General features: G+C 33.4%; 1 protein-coding gene across 1 annotated transcript; it reads left to right on the top strand.

Annotated features, from left to right (window-relative positions):
- The first annotated feature begins 10,339 nt into the window (after positions 1-10,339).
- LOC140448922 (uncharacterized) lies at positions 10,340-10,753 on the top strand. The gene has a single exon (XM_072542055.1). The coding sequence runs from the start codon at positions 10,340-10,342 to the stop codon at positions 10,751-10,753; it is 414 nt and encodes a 137-aa protein (XP_072398156.1).
- The last annotated feature ends 5,059 nt before the right edge of the window (positions 10,754-15,812 follow it).

The following is a 15,812-nucleotide window of genomic DNA, read 5'->3' as shown; positions in this document are numbered from 1 at the left end:
GTCCAAGCACCTTGGTGAGGTTGGCCTTGATCACCGAGCGCTTGGCTTCAATGTAATCCTGGCCTTTTCCCACCAGATCCCTTACTTTCTTCTTGGAGGCCCCGGCCAGCCTGGCCTTAATAACCTCCTCGTCTGTCATTAGATCCACCTCCTCTAGGGAGGTGACTCTGACCGCCTTCCTTTTGGTCGGCTTCGCTATCTGTATAGTAGTGCCTTCAGGGCTTTCTACTACGGGTTGTTCGGGAATATTGGTTTCCATATTATTTTCCATATTGTTCCCACGAGTAGCTAGGGAATTGCAGTCCACTCGAGCAGAGCCCCGCATGCCCGAGTAAGGCTAATTACTGTGAGGTGTCGCCTGGTTCCTTACAGGAATCGCTCTCGACCAACTACGCATGGCCATTCATCCTTCGCCGCGATGTCTTCCAGCTTGAATTGCGGATTTTTTTAAAAGCTGGTTTTCTCCATCTGGACTCCTCTGTCTGGGTTACCATTCCATAGCCAAAAGGTCCCCGTTTTTTGGCGCCGGGAATTCGCCATTCATCCTTCCGTGAGGATAAGGACTAGTCGGTGATGCATGCTGAGATGCAGTTGGGCTGGTCTTCTCTTCTAGTGGTATTTATTGGTGTCACCTATTTGGCGTCAGTGACCCCACCAGTGCCTCGCCGACAATTTCCGAGCTACGAGCTTCCTGTTGGGGTGTGAGGGGGCGGGAAGTTGGATAGGGTGAGTCGGCTACTCCTAGATAGTCTGTCGAGGAAGGCTCGAAAAGTGTGTGTGTGTGTGTCAGGATCGAGGGCGGGGTCCCCGCACCGGCAGACGCGTCTAATGCGTGGGACCCCACCGCCGCCGGGTTTTGGAGTTTGGCGACTGAGATTAGAGAAATTTGGAGTAGCCGTAGGGAAGTTGGAAGGGTAAACTATATATATATATATATATATATATATATATATATATATATATATATATATATATATATATATATATATATATATATATATATATATATATTTAGTGGATTTTCTTGGGCTTAGGTTCATAAAAAAATTTGATTTGATACTAAGACATTTTCATATATTTTTTCGACGTTTCGGCAGGAAATCCATGCCTTTTTCAAGAAGTAATATTGACTAAAAAAACATTTTATGATAGACATAATACGGTTTAAAAGTTAATTAAAAACATAGGACATACCCACTAAGTCACTACATGTAAAATGTATTTTAAATCTAATGTGTTGTTTACTGAACTTAGTTTATCGTTTAAACAACCAGTTATTTTAACATCATAGGCGTTCTGAGATTGTCTTTTTATGTGTTTTTAAATTAAGTTAAAATATATTTTCTTCAAATTTTTGACATCTTTTTTATCATTTATTGCATTATTATTTTTTTTATTTGTATAGACTCTATAAGCTCTCTCTTCTTGCTGTTGGGTTCACTTTTTAGGATCTTGGTTTTCTCAAAATAAAATTTATGTTTTTTTTCATTTTCATGTTTTGTGAGGGCGGTTGAGTTTTTTTTGTCATATTTGTGGGAACGTATTCTTGAGTTAAGTAGCTGACTCGTTTGTCCAATATAAACTCCATCACAATTCGAGCAGGGAATTTCATATACAACATGCGATCTTTTTAATAGAGGGGTTTTTGTTTTTAATCTTGTAAAATTCTTTTTCAAAAGATTGTGCCCTTTATGAGCAACCGTAATATTATGTTTGGACAGAAGATTTGTAATTTGTTCTGATAATCCTTTTATATAGGGAAGAGACATATAGTTTTTCTTTACCGTGTTGGTTTCATTGTTATTATTGTTATTGTAAAATTTATGCAGTCGCGATTTGAAAGTGTTGTCGATAAGGTGGTGTGGGTATGAATTAAGTGTTAGTTCCGTTTTTGCTTTTTTAATGGCCTGAGGTCTATTGATAGGATCGGATAATCTAATAGCTCTATCGGCGAGTCCGATAACTAATGATTTCTTTTGAGACAGGGGATGATGAGAGTTGAAATTCAGATATCTCGACGACCAGGTTTTTTTGGTGTACCATGAAGTAGTTATAGTGCTGTTTTCTCTATGTAAGGTCAGGTCCAGAAAATTAAGTTGATCATTTTTTTCAATTTCTAATGTGAATTTTAGTTTTTGGTGAAAGTTATTGAATTCATTTAGTAAAATATCCATTTTATCCTCTGGTGCTGCGCTCAAGCAGTCATCTATATAGCGATGGAAAAAAGGTATATCAAAATCTATTTTATTTAAAACAATTTCCTCTAGATGCTCTAAAACTAATTAAGTGATGGCACTGGATATGCTAGCATCCATAGCACATCCATCTGTTTGTTGGAAGATTTTGTTTTTATATAGGAAATAGGTTGACTTTAATGTTGTTTCGACTGCTAGCAGAAATTCTTCTAGAGGGATGTCTGTGAACGCTTTGATTTCATTTCACTTTTTTTAATAATGTCTTTTGCTAAAGCTATTGGAATATTGGTGTATAAAGATACCACATCGAGAGAAACTAATTTCTAATTTGGAGGTAAATGTATATTTTTGAGTTTTAATTTCAGGTGATCAGCGTCTTTTAAATAGTGTGGATTTTTATTTATTACGTTGGAAATAATGTTCTTCAAATATTTTGAAAGGTTTTTAAAAGGAGGCGCAATAGGTCGCAGCGGCACACCCTCCTTATGTGTTTTGGGTAGACCGTATATTTTTGGAATTACACCATTATGTATCTTGAGGGAATTAGCAGTGTTTGGTGAGATGTAACACATTTTTTCCCATCTGGTGACTAATTCGTTATTTCTTTCTTGGAAAATATTCGTAGGATCATTTTTCATTTCACGGTATGTTGTATTGTCATTCAATAGATAATCCATTTTACTGTCATAGTCTTCGGACTCCATAATAACAGTCTTGTTAGTTTTGTCAGGTTTCAGAACAACTAAATTGGGGTCCTTGTTTAAAAAAGCTTTTGTCTTTTCAATTTTCTTTTGTATTGTTTTGTTTTCAAAAGGGTATATGTTTTTGTTTTTAAAGTTTGTCAAAATGTTTTTTTAGTCTACGCCCGGTGTAATCAGAACGCCCATGATGGTAAAATAACTGGTTGTTTTAATGATAAACTAACTTCAATAAACAACACATTAGATTTAAAATACATTTTATATGTAGTGACTTAGTGGGTATGTCCTATGTTTTTAATATTATTTTAATTGTGTCGTCTACTTGTTAGTACCGAATTTTTACATGCTTGGTAAGTCAAAAGTTTAACTTTTAAACCGTATTATGTCTGTCATAAAATGTTTTTTTAGTCAATATTACTTCTTGAAAAAGGTATGGATTTCCTGCCGAAACGTCGAAAAAATATATGAAAATGTCTTAATATCAAATCAAATATTTTTTTATGAACCTAAGCCCAAGAAAATCCACTAAAAAAATATATATTAAGGTTCAAGAACTAAACTCAAACTATATATATATATATATATATATATATATATATATATATATATATATATATATATATATATATATATAGATATATATATATATATCCTATATATACATATATATATATATATATATATATATATATATATATATATATATATACATCATACTATCATTTTCGCATCGATACATTATGCTTTTACCATCAATTTAGCATCGACTTGCAAAGTAGCATCTGTATATCGACGCTACTTTACAAGACCTTAATAACTTTTTTCCTGTACTTGTTACAAGAAGTTTAACCATCTCATTGATTAGAGTGTTGATATTTTAAAATATCCGCTTTCTCTTTTTATCCCTTACTGAGTTATACCAGTTTATTCCAGAAAATGTTTGAGTCTAAAATGATGGTACAGTGAAAATATTATATATATTTAGTTCAGGGTTTTACCGTTTACTCGCTGCCATTATATACATGAAAATGTATATCCCACTTTCATTATCAATCATTTTAGCATCAGAAATTTGGCATCGCTGTTAAATATAATATTACCCACAATGAAATAGTAAATTTAAGAATATATATATATTCTTTTCATCCACAAATCATTCTGGCATCATGGTTGGTTAAAAGTAACGGGATATGATATATTGCAACTACCTATGGTATCTTCGCTCCAATTGATCCAGTCGCGACGTACAGCCCCTCAAATGATAGGATTTAACCAATAAAATACAATAAGACAGAAAAATCAAATATAGCAGCATGTCAAAAAGGCCTTAATTATATATCTTCGTTTCTATAAGTCCAATCGTGACGTACAGTATCTCAAATGACAGGATTTAACGAATTGAAAACAATGAAATAAAAAAATTAAATACAGCAACATGTCAAAAGGGCCGTAGTCACGTATTAGTATTACTTCGGTCCTATTAGTCCAATCGTGACGTATAGTACCTCTAATGATAGGATTTAACATAGAGAATACAATGGGATACAAAAATCAAATACAGAACAATGTCAAAAGAGCCTTAGTTGTGTATCTTTAGTTCTATTAGTCCAATCATGACGTACAGTACCTCAAATGAAAGGATTTAACAAATAAAATACAATGAGGTATAAAAATTAAATAAAGTAGCATGTCAAAATGGCCTTAGTTATGTATCTTCGGTCCTATTAGTCCAATCGTGACGTACGATACCTCAAATGATAGAATTTAACTAATAGAATACAATGAGATAGAAATCAAATACAGCAAAATATTAAAAGGGCCTTAGTTACGTATCTTCGTTTTTATTAGCCCAATCGTGACGTATAGTACCTCAAATGATAGGATTTAACCAATCGAATACAATAAGATAGAAAAATAAAATACATCAGTTTATCAAAAGGGCCTTAGTTATGTATCTGCGGTCCTATTAGTCCAATCGTGACGTACAGTACCTCAAATGGTAACATTTAACCAATAGAATACTACGACGTAGAAATCAAATACATCAACACGTCAAAAGGACCTTAGGTATATATCTTTGCTCCTATATATGTTATGTCAAAAGAGCCTTAGTTGCGTATCTCAGGTCCTATAGGTCTAATCAGGATATATGGAGCCTAAAATGATAGGATTTAACGAAGATAATACGATAGTGGAGAGAAATTCAACATGGCTGCATCTAATAACACCTTAAACTGGCAGCAATAAAACGAATTTACGCACAGAGGTATGTGGCATATTACGTGACAGAATTTATCAAATACCGTACGATTACGTCATACATCTCTTTGCATACGTCCACTTTTAGTTAACTACTTAGTATGTATTCAGTACTTAGCTTTACGGTGTTGAGGCATGGACTCTTAAACAGAAGAATGTTACAAATCTTGAAAGCTTTGAGATGTGGTGCTACTGCCGTATACTAAAAATAAGTTGAGTGGATAAAATTACAAATGAAGGGGTAATACGTAGAATACATAACGATCCAGAAGTTATACTGAATATAAAAAAGAGAAAACTTAAACACTTTGGCCACCTAATGAGTTAGTGATGAGTGAATTATTCAAAACAGCAGTAAATAAAATTAAAATCGCCCTAATGATATCCAATCTCCGATAAGAGAGGCACTCAAAGAAGAAAATATGAAAGACTCGAAATATCTCCAACGTTCACTGTTAAACATATTCCTCCCGTTCACTGCACACATTTACTGCTCCTTGACGCTGTGACGAAAATGAGATAGGATTTAACAAATAAAATGACAGAAAACTAAACAAGACAGTGTGTCAAACGTGGAATGCGTCGTAGAACGTGAAATAGCGTCAAATTATATGATGGCCATAGACGTTTCTTTAATACCCAGCAAACGACTCGCTTTGTAAAGTTACATAGGCGGGATCTGTGCGAGAAAAAGTCGATCATTCGTTTTATAATCCAAAGGGGACCATAAAATATTCAACGTTAAAATGTAACATAATGTAACGTTATGACAAATCTTTTTTCTCCCGCACGGGTGCATGCCTGTGTACCTATGCAAGGGGAGTCGTGCATAACCTTTAAGTTGATCGTAATACATAACTGCAACAACAAGTATGTTGACGGTTTGGGTTAGTATATACAGTGCATTCCGTACGTTTTTTAAACATGATTAGGAAACTGTTGACTGGAGGCTATTAAAGAAGTTCTTAAAATTTTTGCGGGTCACCCCCTTTTCTGTAAATGGAGTGAATATTGTTATCTGTTTAATTTTTTCCCCAGTTGAATAATTCCTGCTGGTATTTGGTCTAAGCTTACTTCTTTTCCCCATTTAAGCTGTTTCATAGCTAATTCTACTTCCTCTTTATAGTACCCTGTTCACCTGGCAATTTCGGACTATTTCATCTCTTATAACATAAAACAGTTGTTTCAGATATCTTTATCGCGTTACCTTTATTTATGTATGAATATGCTGCCGTTTTCATCTTTTACTATTTCATATGGAGCTACACAATTAACAATTCCAAATCAAGAAAACACAAGTAACACTCCGAATTATATTATACAACTAATAGTCGAAAAATGAAGAGCAAGAGTTAGATGACCAAGAAGCCGAAATCTTAATGACGAACACAAATATAATCGACTAATCAGACAATTAAGATCAGCGCTACATGACGCACGCAATGCCACATTTGAACACTACATTAGTACATTGTCTAAAGAAGATCATTCAGTATGGATACCAACAAAAACACTAAAAGAGACCTGAACAACACAACCCACAAATTAAGAAAGATGACGTTAGTTGAGGAAGATTAGACCAGGAAAAAATGTCAACATTTTCAGAATACCAGATGATAATAATCAAGCAATAGAACACTGAAAACTTTTGTTTTTAACTGTACGCCCGTCGTGAATGACATACCATTTTTTAAATAACACTTAATATTGCACTTTTTTAGTGTATTTATTTCATGTTTCAAGATAATTCTTTTAGGAATATATTAATTTATAACATACGGTCTTATGGTCTTATTACGGCTTTCAGATTATACGACATAAATGTATCTTGTACCGCACTGCTAATTACGAATTATGTTTGTAATGCGATAAGAGGTCCGGATATACGAGACACCAGTGACTCATGCCGCACTGATAAAAATCCGACAGGAATCTGCATTTCTATAAAAAAAATAGATTAATTTGTTTTGTGTATTAATTTAGTTTAGGTCGAACAAGAGTTGCAGTAAAAGATTTTTCTAAATATAGAGTGTAAACCATATTTCCAATGCTTTATGAAAGAGAACCAGTTTATAATATTCTGGACGACGTAATAACACCTTATTTTAGAATATTGGTCGATGAATTGAAATCATTGTTCAAGAAACGAATTATTCATGTACAGATGTTTTACTCTAAAAACATGTAAAAATAAAATCTCGATTAAAAAAGTTGCAACCAGTTACTCTCGATGAAATTTAACCCCATTATTGATTTTACGAGTGATAAAATGGGTCGACAAAAGACCAGTTTTAATCCTTGCAACATTTAAACATAATAGTTGTATCTTGGTTTAATCAAATAAAAAGAAAAATTATACACAAGTACTAAAACCACAAATTATTCTATATTCCACAAATATTATAACTTGGTGAAAAAGAGTGTTGATTTTAGTGATCAAGTGGCTTCTTACCAAAGCCTAATACGCAAAATTCTGAAGTGGTACCGGAAAGTGGCAATGGAATTAATATTTAATACCGCAGTAGTCAATGCTTAGTTGCCAAATAATAGAAAACGTAAAAAAAGCGACAACCTATCCTTGAGTTCAGACTGGAGTTCGCGAAGGCGTTTACAAATAAAGAAATGTTGTAACCCTCATGACCAGTTACACCCAAAAATACCATCTAAGGCAAAGCGATGTAGATAATACAAAGAGAAGAAAGTGTACAAGATGTTACAAAGTTTTAAGAAGAAGCATGACTAGTAGAAAGGCCGATAGAAGAGTTAAAAAAGTTAAAACATACTCTGAAGAATGTGATGGCAAAACTGAAATATATCTAGTGTGCTTCAATGAAGCACATTAAAAAACAATTTTACTTATACAGGAACTATTATTGAGTAAAAACGTATTGTGGCTCAAGTGGCCTTATAGTATTGGAAGTCGTAAGTTGATAGTTTCCAGTAGAACGTTTTTATTGTTAATTACCTCCGTAAAAGTGAGTTATAGTATTTATAAAGAAATGGATGTAAATAATATGCCTTCGACATCTAAAAAAGGTAGATGTGAACATAAACGTAGATTGACCACTGCTGAATTACAATCATTGTTAGAAGCATCGGGCGAGGACGATGTGGATTAAATGAATGGTGGAAGTGACTGACAAAATACTTGCACAAAGTCGTTCAGAAAAATCGAGGATTGCGTTTTGGAAAGAGACAACACAAACAGAATTTAAGACTTTTCTCGAGCTTAAGTTCCATATGGGGACAATTAAAATGAACCGTCTGCATGACTACTGGAAAAGTATAGGTAACTATAATAGTGTTGACTTGACTAGACAATTGTTCATAGCCCATATGAAGAAATAACCTAATCCTCACTTGTCAAAGAAACTAAAAAAACGTTAAGTGGTCTAAAAACTAAAATGTCCCCTATTCAAACTGGTTTTTAATAAAAAATTTAATAATATGTTAAAAGTTTTTTTAATATACCCTAAAACTGAAAGCGCAAATAATCGATTGCAAGTTACAAAATACTTATAGTCATACGAGTTTGGACAAGTACAGTTGTTTAAATAATTGCTTTCTGTGGTAAACAAATTGAATAAATTGTAAAATATTTTTTGATCTGCTTGATATTTAGCACACTTTAATAACTCATCAATTGCCATGATTTCAAGTAGCTATATTATCTGTCGTTAGTCACAAAACAAAGTTATTAACATTTATAAATTACTACAAACATATAATATCTTAGAGTTTATGGTTTTTTGGAATTATCTCAATTATTTATGTATTTAAATTTGGTATTTCTCTACATAGAAAACTTTTTATGGTCTACAACTTTTATTTAAATTATTTTTCTTTAGAATGTATACAAAACGTTTTATAAGCAAAATTTTTTATTTTGCCTTTTAAGATTGTTTAAGAAAACAAAGCAAAATCAACTGTACGTCTTTTTCAAAATTACATTTTTAATTAACTAATATTTAACGATACGATTTCCAATATTTAACCTTGTTTATTGTACAAATTATGTAAAAATGTGTATACACATTTTGTACAAAAAACGTTTTTCGATTCTCATCCCAATCACAACCAATATTTTTGACCTAATCCCATAAAAATCTAATATTTATCTTAAACTATTTACTGATAGCTTCGATTAAACAGCTTGGAAATATGTAAAATATTCCTCTACACAACTCTCTTGGAAAAAATATCTAAATTGAATAAATATAACAACTGAACATTGATATAAAAAAACTAGTTGGTTGACCCCAGCCGGTCGGCAGGTAGTTTCAATGTCTGCATTTGAACTTGACCCAAAACCGATCGATATTTTTATGTTTTCATATATTATTTAAGTATTAACACTGGCAACATCTATTGGCTTTAAAATGATACCAAATACAGTAATTTTACCTCCCAATGTTAAAATGATGGTTTGATGTAAAAAATTTAATTTATAAAAAAATCGGATTATTGAAAAACCGACAACGGTGCCAAGCCTACAAAGGTGCACTAAACGAACATACACGACTTATAAATAGAAAATGATAGCATTTCTTGGTGATGCTAAATGACTGCAACGTGAAAAGAGCTTAAAACGATAGTGGAATGTATATATATATATATATATATATATATATATATATATATATATATATATATATATATATATATATATATACACTTGCGTGCATAGAAATCGGCCCACTTTAACTATATTTTTTTCAAGAAATATTCATCAGATCACAAAAACAAATATACTGTTTGAAAGACAATTTAATATGCTTTAATGTGAGTATAAATTTATCAAGAAGGCTTATCGTTTACATGCGTAGTAACCGGTAAACAAATGAAACGCGAACTAAACTCAAACTATATATATATATATATATATATATATATATATATATATATATATATATATATATATCTATATTTTTTTCAAGAAATATTCATCAGATCACAAAAACAAATATACTGTTTGAAAGACAATTTAATATGCTTTAATGTGAGTATAAATTTATCAAGAAGGATTATCGTTTACATGCGTAGTAACCGGTAAACAAATGAAACGCGTTTATGTGGTGATTGTCACGAAAATAACAAAGAATTGTAAAAGTATTGCCTTTACAAGTGAAATTTGCATATTATTCGTTTTTCATAATCTCAGCAGTGTTCAAGTGTGTTAGTTTAATGCATACAACACCACAAAAAGCCGCCCAAGTTATTGCTCTAATCGAAAATGGACTTAGTCAGCGAGCTGTTGCTAGACAATTGGATATGACACGCGCAGCGGTTCGAAGAGTGTGCCAACGTTATGGGGAGACTGGATCCTTTCATAGGCGACCTGGAACAGGCAGACGGCGATTTACAATCGCTCGTGATGACCGCTTTATTGTGTCAACAACATTAAGAAATCGTCACCTTAATGCCGTTCAGATGCAACGACAGCTCCGTGAGGTGCGAAGAGTGGCTGTTAGTCAGTGGACAATGAGACGAAGATTGCGGGAAAATAACCTGACCCCTAAAACACCTGCGATTGGTCCAAAACTTACTCCAGCTCATCGGCAAGCACGCCTGCGTTTTGCACAGGATCATCGGAATTAGACGTTGGAACAATGGGGATCTGTTCTGTTCTCAGATGAGACCAAAATATGCCTCTATGGTAGCGACCGAAGAAGGAAAGTGTACCGGAGACCAGGAGAGAGATTTGCAGAATGCTGCTTTAAAGAGCGGATTGCTTATGGGGGTGGTTCCTGCATGATCTGGGGTGCAATTTCTATAGGAGCACGAACCGATCTTGAGTTCATTCGTAGGGACGACCGTGTTCACGGAAGAAGAGGTTTAACGGCTGCCAGATATATCGAGGAGATTTTAGCAATTCATGTGATACCTTACGTCGACTACATTGGAGACGAATTTATCTTTATGCATGAGAATGCAAGGGCACACACCGCAAGAATCGTGCAAGATTACATTGCAGAAGTCGGTTTTCAAGTTATAGACTGGCCAGCAAACAGTCCTGACCTAAATCCGATCGAACATTTATGGGATGAGCTAAAACGAAGAATTCGAGCTAGACTTCATACCCCAGACTCGATCCCAGAGCTTATTCTTGCAGCAGAAGAAGAGTGGCTTAACATTCCGCAAGCAACAATAGCAAACTTGATTAGATCTATGCCTAATCGTATGAGAGATGTTATTAGGGCAAGAGGAGGTCATACCCATTATTAAAAAATTAAGTGTTAAGTTTTAAATTGTCAATAGCCCTATTTATGTTAATAATAAAAAAGCTTAATTTGCTTAATAAATTCATTTCGCTATGTTAAACATAGGAAGCCGAAATAAGTTTTCATAAATTTATAATCACATTAAAGCATATTAAATTGTCTTTCAAACAGTATATTTTTTTTGTGATCTGATGAATATTTCTTGAAAAAAATATAGTTAAAGTCAAAAGTTTACAGTGGGCCGATTTCTATGCACGCAAGTTTATATAATACACCCCAGAGCAGAATGGTACTTCGGAGAGAATGAACCGTACGGTGGAGAAGGCGAGGTGCTTACTATTCGAAGCAGATTTTCCTAAGCAGTTTTGGGCTGAAGCCATCAATACTGCTGCATACTTAAGGAACACATCATGAGTCATGTTCGATCGAATCTTTGGTAGTGAGGCAATGGTTCATATACCCAAAGAAAAAAGGCAGACGTTTGACAAAAAGGCAGAGAAGATGTTCTTGGTTGGATGTGGTCATTAATGAAAAACCAAAGCTGCTGAAAAACTTTGATTTCTTAGGATCACCAAGCAATGATATTGCAGTAACAGAGGTATTACCTCAAGTGGGGGATCCAGACCAAGGTAAATTCTCAGATAGACTGTCAGATGAGGAAGAATACCATGATGTTTTGGATGATGACCTCGGAGATGATTCAAATGACTCAGAGTATGTTCCAGACAAAGTGATCACACCAGAAATGCCAAGCACATCAAGACGATCCGACAGAACCAAGAAGCCTAAGGTCTTCAAAGACTATGTGACATTTCAATGTCATAAGCAGCAGGAAGTAGATCTGGAAGATATCTCATCCAGTGTTTCAGAAGCTCTATCCAGACCAGACTCGGCCAGATGGAAGAGGGCCATGGATAAAGAGATGCTATCTTTTGCAGAAAATGAGGCATGGGAGTTGGTCGATACTCCAAAAAGTGGAACTTTGGTTGAGTGCAAGTGGGTTTTCAAAACCAAAGTTGATTGTGATGATCAGGTGTGTTATCGGGCTCGTTTAGTGGCTAAGGGGCACACTCAACGTAAAGGTGTGGACTATGAGGAGACGTTTTCTCCTGTAATAAGGTATTCAAGTTTACGATTGTTATTAGCCTTATCTGTAAAGTTAGATTTAGATGTTATTCACTTGGACGTGAAGACAGCTTTTTTAAATGGTGACTTGCAAGAAACAGTGTTCATGCGTCAACCAGAGTGTTATGTTCTTAAAGGTAATGAAAATAAAGTTTGTCATTTAAAAAAGGCCATTTATGGATTAAATCAGTCTTCTCAAGCCTGGTATCAAAAAGTAAATGAAATTTTGGTTAGCCTAGCATTTAATAAATCAGATTATGAGTCATGTGTCTATATTAAAAAAATTGATAAGAGTGTAGTTGTAGTGGCTTTATATATTGATGAGTTTATTGTTTTCAGTAATGATAAGGTTCAAACTGATTTATTAAAGGCAGAATTATGTTCAAAATTTAAAATTAAAGACTTAGGTCAGTTAAAATTGTGTCTTGGTATGAAGATTCATAGGGATAAAGATACTATTAGATTAGACCAGAGTGCATATATTGATCAGTTATTAAGAAAGTTGAATATGGAGGAGTGCAATGTTGTCAGCTCACAAATAGATAATTTTGATTTTACGGAAAGTAATTGCTCAGAAAAAGTTGAAAATCCTTTATATCAAAAATTAATTGGTAGTCTAATGTTTTTAGCAATTTTGACAAGACCAGATATTGCATATAGTGTAAGTTTTTTGAGTCAATTTAATAAAAGTCATAATGAGTATCACTGGAAATGTGCTAAAAAGATATTGAGGTATTTGAAGGGGACTAAAGACATTTGTTTGACTTATAAAAGGGATGATTTGGATTCATCGAGTTAGAATCTATGGAGAAGCTATGAGCATATTAACGTGCGTATTAAAAACGGCGTAGGTAGGCGTGGCTAACGATGATACCAATATGGCGGTGGGATCATGGCCGGACTCAATAATATAAAAACTACTATAAAAATATGACTAGTTATTCAGAAGATTTAATAATAATCTAAAAAAGTGCAATACATTTTTAATAAACTATGATTTATTTATCCCGCGGTAAACACTAAAAACACGATATATTAGGATAAATTAATACAGTCAAATACTATTAATTTATTCCCTGAAGTACGGGCCATTACTTTGTTTACATATTTGTATACTAACCTGTAGAACGTTATTCCTGAAGATTTTTTATTAACATTGCTTCTGCTACTGCAACTAAACAACAAAACAATCTTAACGATATGGCCGAAGTGAGGTCGTTTTTAGTCACGTAATGCCTTCTCCATAGATTCTAACTCGATGTTTGGATTTAACATGGGTTTGCTGATGCTGATTGGACCTCAAATAAGTTAGATAGAATATCTTACACAGGTTTTGTTTTTAAACTTTCGGCTGGTGCGATTTCTTGGAAGAGTGTTAAACAGAAATCAGTGGCTCTTTCTAGCACTGAAGCGGAGTATGTAGCTTTAGGGAAGGCTACTAAGGAAGCCATTTACTTGAGGAATTTGTTGTCAGAAATTCAAGGAAGACTGGATTCAGTTGTTTTGTATAATGAAAATAATCAAGGGGTTCAGAAGTTCAAAATAATGTTATTGAGTTGAAGTATTTGAGTACTGATAAAATGTTGGCTGACATCCTTACCAAAGGCTTGAAAAATGTTAAAAATTCTAAATTTAGGCTAGGTTTGGGTTTGAAAGTTTAGATATTTTTTTGGTAAGTGGGGGGTGTTGTGATGTATCAAAAAAAGGTATTTTAATACATGTATCGCCATCTTTGTATAACTTTTGTAAACACACGATGTATGGCGTGTTGCCAATATTGCTTATTGAAATAAAGAAGAAATATATATAAAAAAGATATATTGAAAAAAAGTCGTTGCTATCGAACGAAACATGACGTTTGTTATTTCAATGTACCCCAGAAAATCCTCACTTTCACTATAATTTTCAAGACAACAAAACAAAAAACAATTTTCAAACAAAAACCAAAAAAACTCTTGGGAGTAACAAACTGAAAAGCCAAGGCGAAGAATAGGAGAGAATGGAGACTTATCCTTGAGCAGGCCAAGACCCACCATGGGTTGTGGAGCCAATAATGATGATGATGATAAGTGTGCTCTGAGCTAACGATATATCTATTTTTTTAACAATTTCATTATGTTTAGCAGTATTTGCTTTAAAAGCTTAGTTAAGAAAACTTTCTATTCTTCTTTTGGCAAACTGAATCAAACTGGCTACACATCTTACATGTAACGGAGAAACTCGCTATAAATAGGAAAAAAATGTTTGTTATCGATACTATTAACACCGATAATTTAAACACGTTCGATCGATTTGAATTCTACCGAACAACTGTAACAAACAGTTGAATAATAGGATTTAAGTACTAAAATTAAAATAAGGGGCGAGACGGCCCTGCAAGTGACACAGTAGTTTCGTCGATTTTCGCTTCGTAATTAACTTCAAATAATTGGGGAATTACAAGTTAGAAAATTCAACAAAGTTCAAAAATAAGAGTTAAAAGTTAAGTGCATACAGGTGATAGTAGTGAATAAAGGAAATACCATCAGACAAGTAAGATTTAACCATTTTAATAATTTTAACAAATTTTGAGTAAATAAATAATGGTGTGAAAGATTAAAAAACTGGTTTTGGCTAATGTTTTAAGTCCGAGCGGTCGACCCGCTTAGGCATTCCTACGCGTTTTTGGTTTCTTGGCAGATAAGAAAGTAATAATTAGTGCCGACAAAAATTAAATATTAAAATAAAAACCTCATAAGTTTATTACAAAAATCAAAAATATAAATTAAAATAATAAATATTAATTATTGTTATTGTAATAAAAAAGTTTAATTAATATAGGAAAATACTATATTGGTGTACATTAATATAGAAAATATATATTAATATAGAAGGTAACAAAATCGAATGAACAGCAAAAGAAATAAACCAGAACACGATAACTCATCCGACGAGGAGGAAGCCTTCAAAAGAAGCAAAGTTACGTTAAGAACACCTCCAAAGGATAACATAAAAAATCGCGAAATGGAAGAACTAAAGAAACTACTAGAAGAAGTAAATAAGGAGATTAAAACGGAAATAAAAGAGCTGAAAACAGAAGTGAAGGAAGAAAATAAGGAGATCAAAAGATATATAAATGAAGCTAAAGAAGAGATTAAACTAAATAATAAAGAAATAAAAATCATAAAACTGGAAATAGAAAAGGTGAAGGAAGAATGGACAAAAGAGAAAGAAGAACTGAAAAGAGAAAACGAACTAACCAAAACCGATAACAAAAAGATAGCGGAAGAATTAAATGATCTAAAACGCTCATTGGAAAGATTAGACCAAGA

This window comes from Diabrotica undecimpunctata, chromosome 8 (genome assembly GCF_040954645.1).
Source record: "Diabrotica undecimpunctata isolate CICGRU chromosome 8, icDiaUnde3, whole genome shotgun sequence".
In the NCBI taxonomy this organism is placed as follows: domain Eukaryota; kingdom Metazoa; phylum Arthropoda; class Insecta; order Coleoptera; family Chrysomelidae; genus Diabrotica; species Diabrotica undecimpunctata.
This window is presented reverse-complemented; position numbering and strand designations above follow the sequence as displayed.

Coding starts and splice junctions, on each gene's coding strand:
- LOC140448922 (XM_072542055.1), top strand. CDS start 10,340: ATGCATACAACACCACAAAAAGCCGCCCAAGTTATTGCTCTAATCGAA.